The 21,189-nt window shown below is 36.5% G+C and overlaps 1 protein-coding gene across 1 annotated transcript in view; it reads right to left on the bottom strand.

Annotated features, from left to right (window-relative positions):
* The window catches only part of LOC123877248, a 107,847-nt gene that overhangs the window by 14,731 nt on the left and 71,927 nt on the right, over window positions 1–21,189 (bottom strand). The window contains 2 exon segments of the mRNA XM_045923807.1: window positions 2,621–2,875; window positions 17,404–17,531. Coding sequence (XP_045779763.1) covers window positions 2,621–2,875; window positions 17,404–17,531 — 383 coding nt within the window.

The following is a 21,189-nucleotide window of genomic DNA, read 5'->3' on the forward strand; positions in this document are numbered from 1 at the left end:
AACTTTTGGTATAAAATGGTAGTTAGATTTTTGCTTATTTGAGGCTCAACGAACCTTATGGCGACGTGATATGTCTTTTCTAAAATGTTGTAAAGTAAATTAAACTTTATTTTTATGACGCTATAATAATATGTGCCTGACGCCTCAAGGTATTTATTATGTGCGGCGCTGGTAAAAGGTATTTTAATTTGACGTTGATCTAGTTATTTGATAGTGTTGTCAATTAAAATTGGTACACTAAATCTAGACATTATTTTTAGTAGGTATAGAAAATGTAAACTGGATATAAAGTACATATAAGTAAACACGTGATCGTATTTACTAATGACCTTATACGATCTATGTGGTCAAAATGTATAAAAAATCTATGGGACTGTAGAGATTTGATAGATATTTGTTAAAAAAATGCTTTTGTATTGACACGCAATTCCAAGTCAAGAAATCTTTTTTCATTGCAATATGAATTTCTTAACGGTACAAAAAACTAGCGTTAAATTAAAATTGTTCTTTTAAAAGAATTCAATTCTCATTTTCAATGTGTTTCACTTCAGGAATTTATTTCGTAGAAAATTAACAAACGAAACTGTTCCTGAGTTTCAACTGTCTTACATAACGAAAAACGGAGACTAGTGTAGACTACTGTTTAGGTCGATCAAGCTTAAACTTGGCACAGAAATAGCTTAGGTCTTAATCTAGCTGCAATTTGTGGACTAACCCCAAAAGAGTGGAATAGTACCAAATAAATCAATAAAATATTCTTGAACTGAGATTTTAGTAAGCTTCGAGAATCTAAGTTTAACCATGTGACTATTCTACACAAAGTTAACCGAACTTTAACTCGAATTCGTACTAATAATACGAATTCGAGTTAATATTTCAAATTCGTACGAATAATGTAAAGTAATATTTGTTATTAGGTATAACTTCAACAAAATTAGAACAAATTCATATGTGCGTAACGCCCCCCTATCATTTTTCAATTGTGGGGAAATCTCAGTTTATTTTGAACATTTTAAAACATAAGTCAATTCGCTTCGACTCTGCCACAATCAATTTATCTTGAAACTAAATGGCTCGTAAACCGCCTAAGAATTGCTTTAAAAAGCTTTGAAGCACAGCAATATGAATATTTTTGTAGTAGGTAAATGATATATTTTTTCATGGGCAATTTGATGACTACTACTAATTACATCTGATTTTGTCCAACCCGTTTATGACCTAGATATTAAATACTATAGTATAGTAATACTTGAAAATGCTTCGTCAGTTATAAGAAATACCTACTCTCCAAATCAATCTTTATTCTAAAAATATCAGGAAAAAATTTCTTTATATATTATATCCTACAAGATAAGTTCAACTTCCCTTTATAAAAATAAATTTACTTACGGAAAATTAACTATTCATACCTAATATACATGATATAACATTTAGATACAATACGTCCTTTGCATATCATTTAAAAATAAATTTAACGCCTGTGTTCAATTGTGATACATAAAATAACGTGTGTGATAAAAAATATAATTTAATATTTTATTTTATAACCAGATCAATTAAATATCATAATGGTCCAGAAAATAAAAACAAAAATTAGTTTTAAAATAAAATAACAGATCGATGAAATAAAAAAGTATTAGTGGGGGGTAAATACTCTTATATACTCATGCTTAAGAAGAAAAGTATAAATTACATCGTGATAATAATGGTACATACGTAGGATACTTATAATATTATGTGATTAATCATACGTGAGGAAAAAATCTTGGAACTTTGGTGTTTTCAAACAACTCAAAGGATTACCAATGAGTGATACATGAGGATTATGGATTCAATTTACCAAGCAATATCAGAAATATATCATGCTAATTAAAAATATACTATTATAATAATATACCTAGACATTTTAACTGACGTAGTAATCCCAATGAATAAAATATTGTATATGTTGGAGGGTATAATGATTAACTTACCGTTTAAAGCGATTCCACAACAAAATACATCAATCCGCAAATTCCAAGGTACACAAAATAAATCATGGCGGATGAATGTTTGAATTTTTAGCGCAAATTGCAAAGCTTCGCGGAGATTTACGCGTTTAAGCGCCTTCCGTAAATCGCTCCTTTAGAACTAATTCTTTTACCTTACGTCAGAAGTGGGAGAGGGAAGCATATCTCGAGATATTTCTAAAGCGCTAAATTAACCTCTCTAAGTGTTTTACTACGCAAAGCTTTACTCATTTCTCGCTTAATATCGTCCCTCTGCGCTTTAATATCTACTAGACTAAATCCAGTCGTGAAAGGTCTACTAGTGTTTTACTGGGGTTAAAATGGTTAAAACAAAGGGGATGAAATGAGACTCGGGCTCTCGGGAAGTGCTATGAAAGGAAACCACAGGGTCCCGATGAATTTGTTAAGGGAGTCTAGAAATGTACAATTTTGAAGCTGGAGTGTCGAATACGATATCTATGGTTAATTAATCTGTTGAAAGTGTACCTACGAGTATTTGATTTTGAATAAATACACTTTTTGTTTTGTTGGCTAATGTTGAACGATTAGTTTCGATCACCTTAAATTTTGTTCTAATGTTTGTCACTAGGCATTGTTAAAGTGATACGTACGGTTGTCATCAATGTATCCGGGCCCGTAGACGGTCTTGGTGGCATACAGGGGGTCTTCCCCTCCCGGCTCGTGATTCCAGCGATGATAGTGATGCCCGTGGGGCTTGTAGTGCGGACTCGCATATCGATGGACGTGCGTCATTATTTTGTCCGGGGCGATAAGGTTGCCGTCCTGCGTTATCGACATACCGCCAATCCACGACGACACCCCAGTGGCGTTCCGATTGGCCGTCCGTCCGTCCGACATCAGCTTTACTGGAATGGCATCCGTATCTCTTAGCTGTGGGAAGCGAGCCGGTCCAAGCCGCGAAAGTCTGTCACAGGCGATCGCGCAGGGCCGGTTCGGCAAAACAATAATCAAAAACCCTACTAAGTTTAAAACGACAAAAACAACGATATCGACAAAATTACGACATACAACGGGCAAAAGTAAAATTTGCGTATCGAAATGCTCGTTTGGTCTCTGGTATTTATAATTTGCAAAGCCTTCCCGATCGGCAGCTTTGCTGAACTATCGTCAAAGCCAGTCTATGCCGCGCAGTAACCATAGAGATCGTAGAAATAGAAGATGCAGAGAAAACATGCAATCGTGCTCGAATTAAGAGTGGAAATCCATTTTAGACTTTCAGAACGGGCGCTTTAGCAGGACTAATTGGCTAAATTTTCCCATTGAAAGTCTAGAGTGGTTCAAAATCAAGTAATAAAGGAAAATACATAGCAGAATTAAAAGCATGCGGGCATAAAGTAGGAGCGAAGTATTATTTGTACCTACTCGTACCTATTTATGAAGTCTATATACAGATGCATGTACCTAATGGGTCCATTTTTTAGACATTACATCTAGTTTACATTTAAAAGGAAGACTCAAACCACATTATATCGATGTTGTTTAACTGACAAAGTAACTTTAACTTTAGAGTAACAAAGGGACTTTATATGAGCTTTATATAGAGCTTATATTTTTGTATGTTTTAATTTCGTTATCAGTGTCGCATTTTTGGATCAGAATTTTTTATCATAAGTTACTGGAGGCGTAGAAAATGGCAACAATTACTATTGGAGTTTTAATAGGTATAGATAGCCAGATGTTGCTGGTAGAGTTTAATTGACGACAAGTGCGCCCTCTGGACCAGGGCAGGTTGTACTATTTTATTCTACAGCTCCTGAAGCAAATGACGAACCAATGCCTCGATAGCTCAACGGTTAAAGGAGCGGACTGAAAAACGAAAGATCGCCGGTTCTAACCCCACCCGTTGCACTATAGTCGTACCTAGCACAAGCTTTACGTTTAATTGGAGGGGAAAGGGGAATATTAGTTAGCAATATAAACTTGGCTAATATTCTTTTATAAAAAAAATATGCGCAGCTTTCCAGACACCCCCGTAGTCGCATCTTATTTACTACCACCAAATAGATAGATAACTCATCCTTCTTTTAATTTGAAACCTGTGTGTGAATAACGCTCCTACGTTACCCCCCGTCCACACACTGCCCGTGTGACATGGGAAGAAGCGAGGCAGAGACGCAGTGTGGCCGCGTTACTCGCATGTTCCTCGTTCATGCTCATCGCTCCCTATTTTTTCGTATGCAATAGCGCGCACGCTGCCACAGTTTCGATCGCGTTGCAAGGGCAAGCGACCTAGTGCGGCGCGTCGCGATTAATTGCGCGAGTAGAGCAGTGTGTGGACGCACAGTTACGAAGCATAGCAAAGCGTGCAGTGCTATAGGCGACGGAATCCGATAGACACATAGAGAGGTGCGGGGGCGGCTCACCGTGCCGGGGCCGAGGGGGGCGCGGGGAGAGGAGGGCGGCGCGGAGCAGGCTGGCTGCCGCCGCTCGCGTCATCAGCCTCGTTCCGTTCTCCGTGAGCAGCAGGATCGTACCGTCGGGCGCAGCGTACCGCGTGAGGGGAGGCGCCTTCGCCGCCGGCTTGGGAGGCTCGAACAGCGCTCGGACCGCCGGCGGACATCCGCCCCACGCCACCGCTGCCCCATAACCACGTTACCAACACACTACCGCCCCCGTGCCGAGCCGATTCGGAACACACTTAATGGACTCACTGCTCCACCTATTACCAAACTTCGCTCCACATGTATACGTTCACCACAATCATTCCCATTGGCTGATCACTCTTCCAGTATTGACTTACAGGTGCTATTGCAATTGTGACGTGACTAATATTATTATTGGTATTGGGTGGATTTCTTATTAGAAATACTTTATTATTTATCCTTTGGAAGTCTCCTCAAAAAGATGTATCGTTTTAAGCCAATGACAAATACTGTGATAGCAATTTGATAATCACAAATTTTGCAATCAATCGACAAACAGTTATGTTATAGGTAATAAGTAAGATCACACTAGTGAAATACTGCTCCAGAAAACTGTATCCCCATTTTATGTTTAAAAAGAGGTGAGACAGCTTAAGACAGAACAATGTCATACTCATATCGTATATCTCAATATAATTATTATAATAATATTAATAAATCTCTTAAGTAATATCTTACACATACAGTACTAGGTGTTGATTGTCGATTGCAACGCAACGTGGTGGATGCAAACGTCCATTAAGAGTATTCTTTCAAAGACGAAGTAGACGTGAGAGTTAGGGTAATTTACTTCGCCGACTATGCTCTATCAGTAGCAGTCGCAGACCATTCATCGAAGGCCGAAGGTGTGAAGCCAAGAGTTCAGGTAACTGCGGGCATATGTACGGTGTGTGAGGTCAGGAGTACACTAAAAAGAAGCTCAGTGTCCGTGAAACATAAAGGTTAACAGCCTTGTGTAGGTAATCTGTGATCTAATTCAATCCTAAGGCCTAGGCATCTAATCGGTGTGGAAATAATAAGAGGCACGTATACGAAAAGGAACATGAAAAATAAAAGGTACGGAACAGAACTAATTGAACACGTTGACGGCTATTTTGTATTGAGTCTAGTACTCTTCAAAGCGTTTTATAAGTTTGACATTTTGTTGTTTCATCAATGACGTTAATAAAATGATAGCAGGTTATTTTGTGTTATTCGAAATCAGTTGTAGGGTTTAAAATGTTGAGTAAATAATAAAAACACTAGAAATCTAAGTGTTTGTATATATGGTGTCCCGCAAGGCTCAATTATAGGTACAGTATTTATGTTAATATAACATATTGTTGATAAGTCTAACTTTTTTAATAGTGTCACATCAAGTTATATGTACCTAAGCGTTAACACTTAAAGCTAAATAATATCCAATAAATTAACATACACGGGTTTTGAGCGAGAAAGTGTGCTTGAATGGGTAACCGTATACAAATAAATATTATTAATTCTGAAACAATATCATTTATTATTATCCATGCAGTAAGAAGAATTTTATAAATTAATCAACAGATTATATCTAAAACCATGTTTAATATCTGTATAATATCTGGGTCCTAATGTTGCATGTATACTAATTTTCCGAAAACTGATTGGGCGTACATAATAGGGGTAGACATGTAGAATTTTTCTAGGAATTAGAAGAACCCTATAATCTGATCATTTTGCTTTTCTACTGTTCATAATACATCCTTTACCTCTTTTTTACCATAGAATATAATATGCCAGTATGCTTTTACTTTGTATGCATTAATAAAGCAAAATACCTGTAAACATTTTCTAACTTTGATGAAAGCCGCAGTATGGCGAGGGGTATAAAACTGGTGGTATAACTATTATTAATACAAGATATTTATTCTACTACCGGTGTTAGGTACTATAATCAAAAGTTTCAAAGTACACGGTCAGCCTTGGTACTCGGTTGTACGAAAATATGAATCATATACGCTTGAGTTTCAAAAAATCTCCAGTGCTAGCCTCAGCTAACGGTCTGAATACCGAAAGGTCAACGGTTCAAAATCATTCGTTACACTAATTGTCGTACTTACTCCCACAGATATAATTCTAAGTTGAAAGAGAAATTACTTAGATCTTCTTAAAAAATTGGTAGTCAGTGGGGACTGCCAACAGAAACGAAAACTTTAAACTATGAAAAAAAATTTGGACCCGTTAGGATGTACGGAAAAGAATTGATTTAGGAAGTGATAATTCTTGTTTGTTTAAAAGCTTCTAAGATTAGCAAAATCAGTGACGCGACCTTAATGTTTTTACCCATCCCAAAATCGCCCAACGCACCTAAATACATAATACACGTACGAAGCGAATTGCTTCCTCGTTGCTAATCCGAACCGCTAGGATATGGAACGTCCTTCCGGCATCAGTTTTCCCTTCCACTATTAATATGGTTACGTTCAAGTCAAGAGTGAATAGGCAAGTTCTAGGCAAGCGCGCTCCATCTTAGGCTGCATCATCACTTGCTAGGTCTGATTGCAGCTAAGCGCTAGTCTATATAATAAAAAAAATCGTATATTAAAATCGATTGTGAAAGAACTCCATAATAATACTCTCATATTCTTACTGGTAGGTATATGAAGATTGATATTCGCGCTTCAATCTTAATTGGAAATTCAGAAAGCGAGAGGAGGTAGCATTTAAAAGGTATTTTTCAAGCGAGGATATTTTTCGCAGCTAACTTACTCGTAGGAGCAATTGGAACAGTTGCGAGCTTTCCCACGTTTTGAAAGCGGCCCTGAAGCGGACTCATTGTATGGCCAATGTTCTCTGTGGCTTTGTTAAAACTAATGTAGAGTCTACAGTAGACGTGTTTACAACTAGGGCTATTGTTGAATTTTCTATGAGCTTTCTTTAGCTACATGATGAAAATAATTGTTTTTAATGTAGTCAAGAAATAGCTGAAATAGAAACTTTGTACATTTTATGTATTAAAAATTAATCCGTACTGATAATATTATGAATATGAAAGGGTGTCTGTCTGTCTGTCTGTTTTCAGTGATTTTGACGATAGACACCCGGATGGATTTTTATCCTAACGTAGGTACCTAGTTGTTCTTCAAATAATTATGAAGCAAAGTATTTTCCGTGCAAACCCTAATGTCAGTAATTTTAAAGTGACAATTGACAGGTAGAGTATCTTTCCCTTCTTATTTGGACGCATTATATTGGTTAGACTAGCTCATGCCCACAACTTTGTCCGAGTGGACTACACCAAATTAAACCCCTTTTATATCCCCTTAGAGGTTGAATTAAAAAAAATCCTCTCTTAGCGCATGTCTACGTCATAGCGGCTATCTGCATGCCCATCAGTCCAGTACTTTGAGCTGTGCCTTGATAGATCAATCATTTAGTCAGCTTTTCCTTAAATATATTTAGATGAACTTCAAACAGATACAATTAAAACTTATTTTGCAGAATTTCAAAAAGTTGTTACCGAAATTGCCCCCCGAAAATCCTATCAACATAATCACGGTTAGAAAAGACGAAGTAGGTACGTCAAAGACGCAAAAAGAAATCTTCAAAAAGGTTTTCGCCTCTATAGAAAAAGCCCTTACCACAAAGGACTGAAAGTGAATAGATTCCTTTTGTTTCTTTGCTGTATCGACTCTTGAAGACTTGACTTTTAAATTATTATTCGATTGATGTTGTTCTGGCGTGACCTTTGTTGGGAATGTACTTAGGTACCTATTGTACGTATTTTTGTTATACTTTTGACATGACATTTGACACATAGAGCAAATATGGCGAGTGAGTTCTCAAAATGTACGCACAATAAAAGACTTTGATTTTGTAACCGATATCGTAGGTGTCTGATGGTATAAAGGTTATGTTGCTCTTACGATAGTCCGCTGTTCCGACCGGTTGCCGGTAACCGTTTAGCAAATATTTAACACAGTAATTGGAGTGTGTAGCCAAAACTGACAAAGGAAATGATTTCGCTCCGTAACAGAAATTGTGTACCAAATACAAACGTGGATCTACGGGTTTCTGGTTAACCTAGGGTTGCCACTAACTGATTGAGTAATGAATGAAATGAATTTATTTATTTCGTGTAGGATAGCATCTGCCACTTATGAGTTGTCAAGCTTTACCACCCGTTCGGAATACAGATTCTACTGAGAAGAACCGACAAAACTCAGTCGTCACTCTTTTTAAAACACAAAAACAAAATGTTACAATGTGTAAACATGCAATACATAAGCAATGCAACTATTGAAATATATGAACGTGAATATACATGAATGAATGAACGAGTGTATTAATTCAGTTACGTGATATTAAAAGGTTCTTTCGTAGTATAAACAATGTTATTTTTTCATATAAGAAAAGCTACAATACGTACATATAAGTATTTTTATTTAAATAATAATCGTTTTTTAAATATATTTTTGGAATCAAATGACGGTTGAAAATTGAATACAGGAGTTTCACTTCAAAATTTTTGAGGATTCAGCTATAAAATCGTATTCAAAACTTGAATAAGTGCAAACCCTATAAACTGTAGAGTTCTGACTTAACTCATGCAAATGACAGCTTAAAAGAAATTAATTTAATGCGGGATTTTCGTCTTGTGGCGATTGTTGGGGTGGAAATTGTTTGCTGTACCTATGTAATAGGTATTATGTAAGTAGTTTTAACCCTAGTTAATATTATTCTGTGCCCTAGTGTTTAAAAGCCTAAAGAACCTAGTACACGTTGGTCGAACCACTCGGCGAACTTGTATTGGGCTACTTGGTGTACCTACGTAGCCTTTGTCGTGAACGCCCAAATTTTAACAAAAAAAATCGTTATTTCGGATCCTAAGTAGGTACCCTATGTCCATTATCTGTCTTAGGAATGTAGGAATTAGAAATCTTTATGTCTGTAGATGGAACAAAAAACATTTCTAACGCCAAGATAGATAGATAGATAGAAACACTTTATTGCACACAATAACACATGTAAAGGATCACAACACAGAAAGAAGAAAACAGAAAAAACAATTGTGTGCAAAGGCGGCCTTATTGCTTCCAAGATTATTGCTGATAAGGTTATAGATTGCTGCTTATTGCCAAGATTGGTTCCACGTTTGAATTGTTAAAAGCTAATGGACAGATACATTTTCGCATTTATAATATTGATGGTATAATAATGAATTATTTATCGATATACTAGTAACTACAAACAGTTACCTATCTAAAGGTATAAACGAATTCCAATTTTCGAATTATACATCCCCAACACAAATATTGGGTTCCACTATTTTACAAATAGGTTACACATGAAACAAATTGTTATTTTGTTTAACTTGAACGATTTCAAAGCTTGTTTGGAAAGGTTTAGGGGATCCCGCGCTGTTTAAATATTTGTGTTGGAATTTTTAATGGGTATGATGATGTGTGGAAATAAAAGTTGGAACTTGGAAGCCTTTACGAGGACCGAAGTTTTTTAAATCGGCTGATTGGAGCACTTTTCAGTTTCCTATTTTTTTTTTCAATTTGAACCAAATAAGTCAAAGTTCCATCCATCCATCCATCCATCCATCAGCCTGTAAGCGTCCACTGCTGGACATAGGCCTTTCCAAGAGCAAGGCCGTTGGGGCAGACGTGTTCTGGAGTGGAGACCGCGTACCGGTGAGCGCAGTGTGGGACGACCTCCAGCCCGCTGGACCGATGACCTGAAGAAGGTGGCGGGGAGCGGGTGGATGAGGAAGGCGGAGGACCGTGTTTGGTGGCGCGCTCTTGGAAAGGCCTAAGTCAAAGTTGAATACGAAATATTATTATCGGGATGAAAAGTAGTATTTATCAATCTCCAGGTCTTTTATCATGCAAAAACTCACGTCGATCCACGGAACAGAAGACTGTTGCAACGTGATTGGAGGACAAATCAACAATCACACATTTTCGCATTCATAATAATACTAGAGGATGCCCGCGACTTCGTCCGCGTGGATTTAGATTTTTATAGAATTGTTTGATTTTCCGGGATAAAAAGTTGTTGCCTATTTCGATTACAGGAACGCAAGCTACTTCGGTACCAAATTTCATACAAATCGGTTAAGTGGATGGGTCTTAAGGAATCCCGCGGGAACTTTTTGATTTTCCGGATAGCCTATGTCCGTCCGTCCCCGGGATATAAGCTAACCCTGAACCAAATTTCGTCAGAATCGGTTACACTGTTGGGCCGTCAAAAGGCATCAGACAGACAGACAGACACACCTTCGCATTTATAATATTAGTATGGATAATGGGTACTGAAGTAGTGATTGCTGAGGTTCCCGACCCCCTTCCTTTAATCACCACTCCCTTCATCTTTCTGGATAATGGTAGTTTCCGCATAGTGGGCAATTATTCACATTTTTCTTAAATCATGGTTATTATATTAGGTTATGTTGATTATGATATTTGTTTTTAGGGTTTCGTATCTTTAGAGAAAATAAGGAACGCTTTAGGGAACTCTTCGTTGTCTGTCTGTCTGTCTGTCGTGTCTGTTAAGACCCGTCAAGGTACTAATCAAAACCTATTAGGGCACGTCCCGTTGACCAAAAATCATGACATTTAGTCGGTATCAAAGTCTTACACTAAAGGAAAAATTCGAGAACCGTAAATGTATGGTTAAATTATAAAGTTTTATTTCTTGTATGATGGTACGGAACCCTTCGTGTTCGATTCCGACTAGTACTTGCCAGGTTTAAAAAAAAGTTAACATCGCTTGTAGGAGAGCAGGGAGATCATGTTTTTTCATCTAATCTTATGTTATATAATACGGAGAATTGGTGCTGTCAGATTTAAATTACCTTTGTTAAGCCTCGTGTTTCATAATCTGGGGTAACATTAAGCCTGACGCTTCCCTGTACTGCGCCTGTTATGTTGACTTTAGGTATATAATGTATGAATAATGATAAGAAAAAAACGCTGCTTTTTTTTGTAAATGATTGATACAAAATCTTTAAATGCAATTTTTCTTCTCTTAAATCCATTCCATGGTTTATAAGATCCACAGAATTTAGAATTTGTGTAGAAGTGGTAAAAGGGCGTCATTTCAGTGCGCAAGTGACTATGTTGAAGCATCAGTGCACGTCGAACGTTTACATTGATTAAATTACCAGTGTTTTTTGGAACGCAGAGAAAAAACGTGATGTATTGCCACTTAAACAATAATAATGCATGATGGGACGATCTTCAGCCAGCTGAATTGACAAGCTCAAGATAGCGGGAAGTAGCCACCTACTGGAAGGACCTAGTACCTATGTGGAACGCGGAGGACCGTATGGTGGCTCATTTTCCATAACGTCTATGTCTAACAGTGGACGCAAATAGGCTGATTGATTGAATGTATAAATAACATTTTTCTAAAAATATAATTCATAATTAATGTATATTCAGAAATTTAATGAGTTTTGTTATTATTTCGGGCTTCAATTTCCGATAGCAAAACTATCGAAGTAGGTTTGAGAATAATCAACGAATATTTATAATCCTTTTGAATCTCAGCCAGGTCGCTCAGCCGTAAATTACACTCCAACATATACGTCTGTTTTTATACAATGCACTGATGTGTCAATAAACATCTCACTCTTGTTAACACTTCTATACTGAAACTGAGTTCTGTGGCTACTCCAAACCTCGTACTCGACGTCAAAGTTTATCTCGACAACACTTAACCTAAAAAGAGGCGTAAAGACACGGCCTAGGCACCTAGGCAGCTCTCGACGCAACACCTAACATCTAGGTAAGATAAAATTCTATTTAGATTTTGTTTTAATCTGATATCTCTGGCGCAACTGTACCTACAAATATTTAAATAATACACATCCTTATGTTTGTTTTTTACTTTGGCATTACTAATTTAAGTAGGAAATAAAAATTAGTTGGGTGAACTACTTTAACACTGGTTACGTTATCACACTAATCACACTAATATTATAAAGGAGAAAGTTTGTGTGTGTAGGTATGTGTGTGTGTATGTTTGTTACTCTTTCACGCAAAAACTACTGGACCGTTTGGGGTTTTTAGAATGGAGATAGACTATACCCTGGATTAACACATAGGTTTTTTTCATCCCGTAAAAATTCGTGGTTCCCGCGGGATTTTAAAAACCTATATCCACGCGCACGAAGTCGGGGGCATCAGCTAGTTTATTATAAATATTCGCACTACAAATATGAAAGTGTATTTGTTTGTTGGTTTGTCCATCACGCCAAAACGGACCAAGAGATCGAGGTGATTTTTTTCATGCATATAGTTACAGACAGGGAGAGTGAGGTAGGAACTTTATCTCGGAAAACCAAAGTGTTGCTACTGGATTTTCAAAAACCTTTATCGATGCAGACGAAGTCGGGGTATTGTCCAGTGGTTAATATAGTCAGTTTATAAAGTAATCAAATAAAAACCAAAAAAATCGACGCGGATGTAGTCGCTGGCATTATTTACTGGTTAATAAAATTGAAGTATAAAGCAAAGGGTAAAAATAAGGCAAGGGAAGAAGTAGGTAAGCTTAGATTTACAGCATTAAGGTCTTATTGAGGTCGGACTCATCTCGAACGAAGCGGATTAGGCCCTCTCAGCTTTCTCAGGGCTGATAGATCTATTGTTACTAAGTCGCCTTTTCATTCAATTATTTTATACTTTAGACTTGCCTTTTTCGAAGTGTCTATTGAAGATTTCGTCTAGTAAAATGTGATGTTGCAATCTGATTATTCATGCAGTCCTTATCCTTATCATACTAATGTTATAAAGGAGAAAGTTTGTGGTATGTATGTGTGTATGTTATTCTTTCACGCAAAAACTACTGGACTGATTTGGCTGTTTATAATGGAGATAGATTTTATCCTGGATTAACACTTATGCTAATTTTTATCCCAGAAAATTAAAGATTTCCTACAGGATTTTTAAAAACTTATATCCACGTGAACTAAGTCGTGGGCATCAGCTAGTTCCTAATAATATTACAAATGTGAAAGTTTGGATGTTTGAATGCTTGTTACGCTCGCACGCCACAATGAATGAACCAATTTAGCTGAAACAGAGATAGCTATTATCCTGAATTAAACCACAGGCTACTCTTTATCCCGTAAAATGTAAGAGTACCTTCTCGTGAGATTTTTAAAAGTATCCACGTGGATGAATTCGCGGGCATCATGTTAGATGAAATTTTTCACAAAGGTTCCCTTTATAATGTAGACAAGGATTTTTTAAGATTTTAAAAGGATCTATATTTTTTGCCGATCAAAGCTACAGGCGATCGCTAGTAGAATGTGCTAAGTGTAAACGGTAAAACGTTTTGTGCATAAACGCGCGAGTACTTAGCGTATGTGAAGAATTAAGTACAGAAGTGTAATATGTGTTAGGGGTTAAAACTTAGTTTAAGTTTAAAGTTATCATATTACACGCACACATATGCAATACAGTATGACCGCATTTATCCACTTAAAGGTATTTAACACCGAACAACGGCGAGCATGCTAAGTTACATGTTATAGAAGAAAAATATACTTGGGTCACGCCACCTTAAACATTTTAATTGGTACCATACTTCGATATGGAGTTAGGACATGCAGGCGAAATTATGGGCGTCGGCCTTGTTTGGTAAAAAAAAAATTTTTTAACTACTTAAAAACTATAATTTTTGATAATAATTAGCTGAAAGCCTGAATTCTACCATTTTTCGAGATAAAACGTAAGTGTACGTCTCCGGGAAGCAAGAAATTAAATAAATATATGGGCCTTTAAAACGCCATGGGATTTGGGAACTCCTTGATTTCTCGAGATAAAAAGTAGCCTATGTCTGTCCCCGATTAGAAAGCTATCCTTGTACCAAATTTCGTCAAAATTCAGTTAAATGGATAGGCTAGGATAAGCTAGGAAACAGACAGATAGACACACTTTCGCATTTATAACATAGGTATAGATTTTCTACATTATTTTATCTCACTACATAATTGGAGTTTAGGGTATAATTTGGCGTTCGATTTTTTATTTAGGGTTAGGTGTGAGAAAAATAAGTAAAACTAATAGGAAAGAATGCAGAAGAATACTCAATATTAATTGTCATTAAAAGAAAAATTACACTAAATAAAGTTTGATTCAATATATTAAAAATGGTAGATACGGGTGGCAACCCTACGAGAATTACAAAATTTAAGGTCAAAAGTTTACTGGAAAAGCGGTAACGTTAAATAAAATATTAAATTTGTGGTCACTCGAAAAAATTGCAGATACCATTTTTACAACAGGTTAAAGTTTTATCATATTATTGTGGTAGTTAGCAATTTCATTATAACTGTGGCTTTGTGTTTTTGATAAGACTTATTTCAGGTTTATTTAACCTAATTAATTCAATTTTACTATTTCGAGCGATGCAATAAACATCAATATAAAATCTATAGCCTATCAAGTAAAATAGGTGGACTCTGAACTTCATTTACATACTATGTTAATGTTTGGGTTTAAATAAACATATCCTGACCTTTAAAGGTCTCCACCCACTAAAAACAATGTTTTTTAACTACGGATGTAGTTTAAAAATCAATATTACACAGTACAAGTGTAAATAATTAAAAATTTAAAACACCCCCGACAAGTGAAGGTTACAGTAACTAGAAAAGAGCTGATAACTTTCAAATGGCTGAACCGATTTTCTTGGATTATAGCTAAGAACACTCTACACTAAATTAAAATCGGTTCATTAGTTTAGGAGCTACGATGCTACAGACAGATACACCCGTCAAACTTATAACACACCTCTTTAGGTTGCCATTGACATTTAGTTTGTGTTGTTACGCATCACGTACGTTATCAGCATGTTAACCCACTACTGAGTACTGATCTCCTCTCAAAATGAGAAGAGTTTGGCAGTGAGAATCGGCGGACTTCATACTTCTTTGAGAACATTATGGAGTACTCCAATCTGGGGCAACCAACAACGCTATAATTATCGCGATAATCAACGCCTTAAACTGAGTGGCCACACTTGAACTGTTAACGTCTAATGCCAATTGAACTGGGGTTAAAATCGTCTGACCCTAAACGGCATTCTCAATACCATTGTACGTTGATCGTGACTACATTTACGTTTAACGGGAAACGCCGTGGTCGGGATATTAGGCATGCACGCGCGTTTACTCACGATGTTTTCCTTCACCGTTAAAGCGGGTGATATTTATTAATTTCTAAAAATAAACATAACTCTGAAAAGATAGAGGCGCGTACCCGGAAGCAGTGATAGCCTAGTGGTTAAGAAGTATGCCTAATTGTCACACTTCACACTAATATTATAAAGGAGAAAGTTTGTATGTGTGTGTGTGTGTGTGTGTATGTTTGTTACTCCTTCACGCAAAAACTACTGGACGGATTGGGCTGAAATTTAGAATGGAGATAGATTAGCACATAGGCTACTTTTTATCCCGGAAAATCAAAGAGTTCCCACGGGAATTTTAAAAAACCTACATCCACGCGAACGAAGTCGCGGGCATCAGCTAGTATAGACATAATTAATTAACAGATTGATAGTGGCAGCCCTACTGATTAATATAAAGTCTCAGCGGGATTCCTCGACGTGAATCAAAGTTCGCTGTATATTGAATCAACTTGCCTTATTGGATGCGATGTATATTGGAGTGGACGTGTAAAGAATACTGTGTTGTTAATTACATATTTTCATATCCTTATATGAAATCGCCGTGAGATGAAATCCATTAACTTCATAGGAAACCTTGGATTTATTATGGTAATTGTTGGTGGCGATTTAATTCCAGTGCATCTTACTGAATCCAAGAGTAATTCTGTATACTAATCACACTAATATTATACAGGCGAAAGTTTTGTGTGTGTGTGTGTGTGTGTGTGTGTGTGTGTGTGTGTGTGTGTGTGTGTGTGTGTGTGTGTGTGTGTGTGTGTGTGTGTGTGTGTGTGTGTGTGTGTGTGTGTGTGTGTGTGTGTGTGTGTGTGTGTGTGTGTGTGTGTGTGTGTGTGTGTGTGTGTGTGTGTGTGTGTGTGTGTGTGTGTGTGTGTGTGTGTGTGTGTGTGTGTGTGTGTGTGTGTGTGTGTGTGTGTGTGTGTGTGTGTGTGTGTGTGTGTGTGTGTGTGTGTGTGTGTGTGTGTGTGTGTGTGTGTTTGATACTCCTTCACGCAAAAACTACTGAACGGATTTGGCTGAAATTTGGAATGGAGATAGATAATATCCTGGATTAGCACATAGACTATTTTTTATTCCGGAAAATCAAAGAGTTCCCACAGGATTTCGAAAAACCTAAATCCACGCGGACGAAGTCGCGGGCATCGGCTAGTTCTATATGTGTCGCTTGAGTACTGAACGAAAATACAATACATAGGTATTAGGTAAGTCAAATGTTCGGCACTTGGCAGTATCACGTCCGGAGCGCCTTTGACCACTCGTGGCCTAGTGGTCAAAGTGGCCAAGAAGACCCAGAGCAGATTCGAATCCTGTAGGTTCCGCAGTTTTCGATATAAATTTAAAAATAATTTAGTCTTGAAGTGTTACAAGTGTAGGACTGAACCCTGTCTTCAAAATTATAAATTCTATAAACGACTTTATTTATTAAGTAAGTACTTCATACTGTTAAAACAATTGTGTGAAGAAAAATTGTATTACATTGATTTTGTAAATATCATAATTATATTACAGAATTTCTTTGGACTTATTACTTAACAATTTTATGAAATAACACATATTTTTCTAACCTTCTAGCTATTTTTAACTGTTGAGTACCTATCTACAAAAGGAGTAAAAATTCGTCATATCTTCAAGTTTGAGATATGTTGAAAAAGGGTTTATAAAAACAATAGCATTGCCACTGAAAACTATTTTAAGTGATACCTAACAACGGTTTCCTTTTATCCAAAAAAAAAAAAACGCCAATTTCTCGCTCAAAACCCTTAGCACATCTAGTGGAAGGAAGGACTCACCAACGCAGGGGTTATGGTTGACGACAGCAAAGATTCTATCACAGCGTTTCTTCATATGGGTGTTGGGGCAGATGCAACCGAAGAGCGGAGATAAGCGGAGCCCAGCCCAGGCTTCGCGACAGGCTTCCCTGTGGACAAAACGGATTTAAAATATACTATGACTTAGCTTTATAAGTATTTATTATAGTGTTTTTTTTTATTTTAAATATTAGAATAAAACTTCAAACTAGCCTTATCTAGTTTATAAATGGCAAATAGGCTAAATACGTAGTGCCAAATAGTTAGTGCCCTAAGTGCCATAGATTCTTTCGTTGTATTTAAAACTAAAATCATTTATTCAAAATAGGTAGGTATTATGGTACACCTTTTGTTTGTCTGATATGTTAGATTTAAAAGATGATATAACTAACTCAAAATTTAAGAAACTCCCAACACAAAAACCTCTATAAGAAAACTAGAAAAGAGATGATAATTTTCAAACGGCTGAACTGATTTTCTTGGATTATAGCTACATTATTATAGTTATAGATTAATAGACTTAGTTAGTTATAGATTATACACTCTCGATCAAGCTATTGTTCAAACCAAAAAATAAACTAAATTAAAATCGGTTCATTCGTTTAGGAGCTACGATGCCACAGACAGATACACACGTCAAACTTATAACTCCCCTCTTTTTGGGTCGGGGGTTAAAAAGATAATTTAGTTCTTTTCATAGATAATTTATCTCATAAATAAAGATTGGGTGAAAATCGTTCCTTCTGGTACTAAGCAACTAGTAACGTGAATTAATTGAGTCCATTATAGGCCTGCCGTAGAGAAAAGATCTACTATAGTATTAATGAGTTTCATTAGGACCTGTCTTAAAAATTATAATAGCAAAAGGGGAACGTTTTCATTGTGAAACGCTGAGAGTCCAATTTAATGAAATTCTATAGCTAGCTATCGCTTTCTTTTAAATTCGTTTTAAACTAGCTAATGCCCGCGATTTCATCCCCACGGACGAAATAAGAAATAAGCCTTTTTGGGCTTTGCGGGTTTTTTCAAGAATCTTTTCTTAGCAGATGTCTGCGTCATAATGGCTATTTATTTGCATTTTGCATGCCAAACGACGATTGATTTCAACCCGATCCGTCCAGTAGTTGGAGTTGTGCGTTGATAGATGAGTCAGTCAGACAGGCAATCACCTTTTCCTTTCATAGGTATATAATTAGACCTACATGGAGCGGTTCGATTTTGGGCATGCATCTTTAACAAGGCTCTCTCCGTCACTCGTTTCATACAATCGTAGTTCCAATTTCATTTGAATATTAAGCAACCAAAGTCCATGAAATTTTGCAGACATATTCTAGAAACAAATATCTGTGTCTGTGGTGTTTTAGATTTTTCTAAAAATATGTAGTTTTAAAATTACAGGGGCTCAAAGATTTGTATGAAAATTTTTAAGACCGCGTAACTTTGAAACCGAATATTTTAACAGAAATCTGGAAAACCACAGACATAGATATTAGTATCTAGAATATGTCTGCAAAATTTCATGAACTTTGGTTGCTTAATATTCAAATGAAATCGGAACTATGATTGTATGAAACGAGTGACGGAGAGAGCCCTCTTAACCTTTTGAACTTCTGTATATTTCATTATTATCTATATTCATGCACAGCGTGTTTGATAAATCTTACAACATGACAAATGAGGTATGCAGTAGGTACCACATAGACAGTGTCATAGAACTCATAGATAATTTCGTCTTCTCTGCTACTTGACTATATCGTTGAAACGGTTCGGGTTCACAGAAGTTTTTTTACGAGTCTATATCCGCGATCAGCTGTTTGCAGGGTTGTTACATTGGAGATTTTAACAAATTCTTTAAGTCCCCATATCTCCCACGGGTAGGTTCATTATTTTATGGTTGGTACATTTACACGTCGATCCTAACCTCAGTTTGCCAGGATGTCATAGACATTATCTAGAACCTTATATCATTTAGACTTAGAGAAGAATCTAGACACATCTACGTTTAGTTTATCTAATATTAGTTTATCTATATACAGACATTATTGAGTTACTTGCCTTTGTCAATAATTTTAAAAATATTTCATTCAATATTTTCAAAGTGTACCTATATAGTTTCAATGAACGAAATTTCGGCGTTTTCCCGAATTTGTACACAATTTTCAAGTTGGAACAAATTGGTTCCGTTTGGAGTCGACTATGAACTTTTACCTTTTGAGAGAAAAATATAATAGTTTGGTTTGTTCAACTGTTATTTGGTTTTTTCAACTTGACAAAGCAAAACTTTGGCTGTAAAGTTGAACAACAACTTTGTATTGTATTGAACAATGGCTTAGTCTGTGACAATTTGTTGGGCGAAAATGGCTGTTTATTATTATTGCATTCAACAAAATTATTCAACGTAAGATTTCAGGAAAAGGTTTGAATTTCTTTACATTTTACTTGGGAACATCTATAAATGCAGCAAAGTCAACTAATATGCGTTGTTGAAACTAAGCTATACGTCTTTCTTATAAGCAAATAGATCATTATCATCATTATCAACCCATCGCCGGTCACTACTGCATACAAGTCTCATTTCAAAATGGGAAGGGCTTGGGCCACCATGCTGGCCAAGCGTGGATTGAAGAGTTCACACACCTTTGAGAACTTAATTATGGAGAACTCCATGGAGCCCTTATGGAGAAAGTTTCCCCAAGATGTTTTCCTTCACCGTTAAAGCAAGTGATTAGTTGCTTAAAACGCACATACTTAATTACGAAAAGTTAGAAGTGCGTGCCCGGAATCGAACCCCAGACCCGAAGATAGGCTGACGTCTTGACCACTAAGCTGCCACTGCTTCCACTAAAGTATGATACCATCAAGAAATTGTGTGGTGACTTTTATTAACTGAAATTCGTTGATAGAATTAATAGTTAGCAAAAAAGTGTTTCTGAGGAACAAATGGTAGAGAAACAGTCTTCCCTGAAGGAGACCTAGAGTGGCCAACTAGAGTGAGATCCTTGGTCTAAAACGCTTTTTTTTTAAATTATATAGACTAGCGCTTGGCTGCAATCAGACCTGCTAGCAAGTGATGATGCAGCCTAAGATGGAGCGCGCTTGCCTAGAAGATGCCTATTCACTCTTGACTTGAAGGTACCCATATTATAGGTGGAAAACTGATGCCGGAAGGGCGCTTTTGGCACTAATAGTGCAATTTTTACACTACAAATTGTTTCGAAAGAATTTGTAATGTTTTTTGTAATATGTATCTAGATTAAGTATATCAACCTTAGCCTTAGGAAGAAATAAATACGGAGCCATAAAAATATGACTCTTGCATTTCTACAGCAATACGTATAGTTTGGAGAAATAAAGCACGTGTGAAAATATTCGAATGCATTAACAAATATGAAACTGGGTGACCTAAAAGAGCACAATGGACATCCATTAGGATATTACATTGGGGATTTCGCACATTGGCTGGCGGGGCGGCATGTTTGATGTCGAACCATAATAATATGGTTATAAAACGTTGATTATAAAGATCAATATATCTCATAATATAAAATTGTACATTGTCCGTTTATTCGTTTTTTCGCGCATCACGTAAAACCACAGCATCGATTGAGCTAAAGTATTTTTTGCAGTTAGTAACTATTATTAGAGACTACTTACTCCATTGCATTGGCTTAAATTAAAAATAGTTCAGGTTTACACTTAAATGTTTCTGAATCTTTCTTCCATTGAAAAAAAAACTGGCAAATACCTGCCACTCATGAACATCTGAAG

The sequence above is a fragment of the Maniola jurtina genome, chromosome 23 (assembly GCF_905333055.1).
Source record: "Maniola jurtina chromosome 23, ilManJurt1.1, whole genome shotgun sequence".
Classification (NCBI taxonomy): Eukaryota; Metazoa; Arthropoda; class Insecta; order Lepidoptera; family Nymphalidae; genus Maniola; species Maniola jurtina.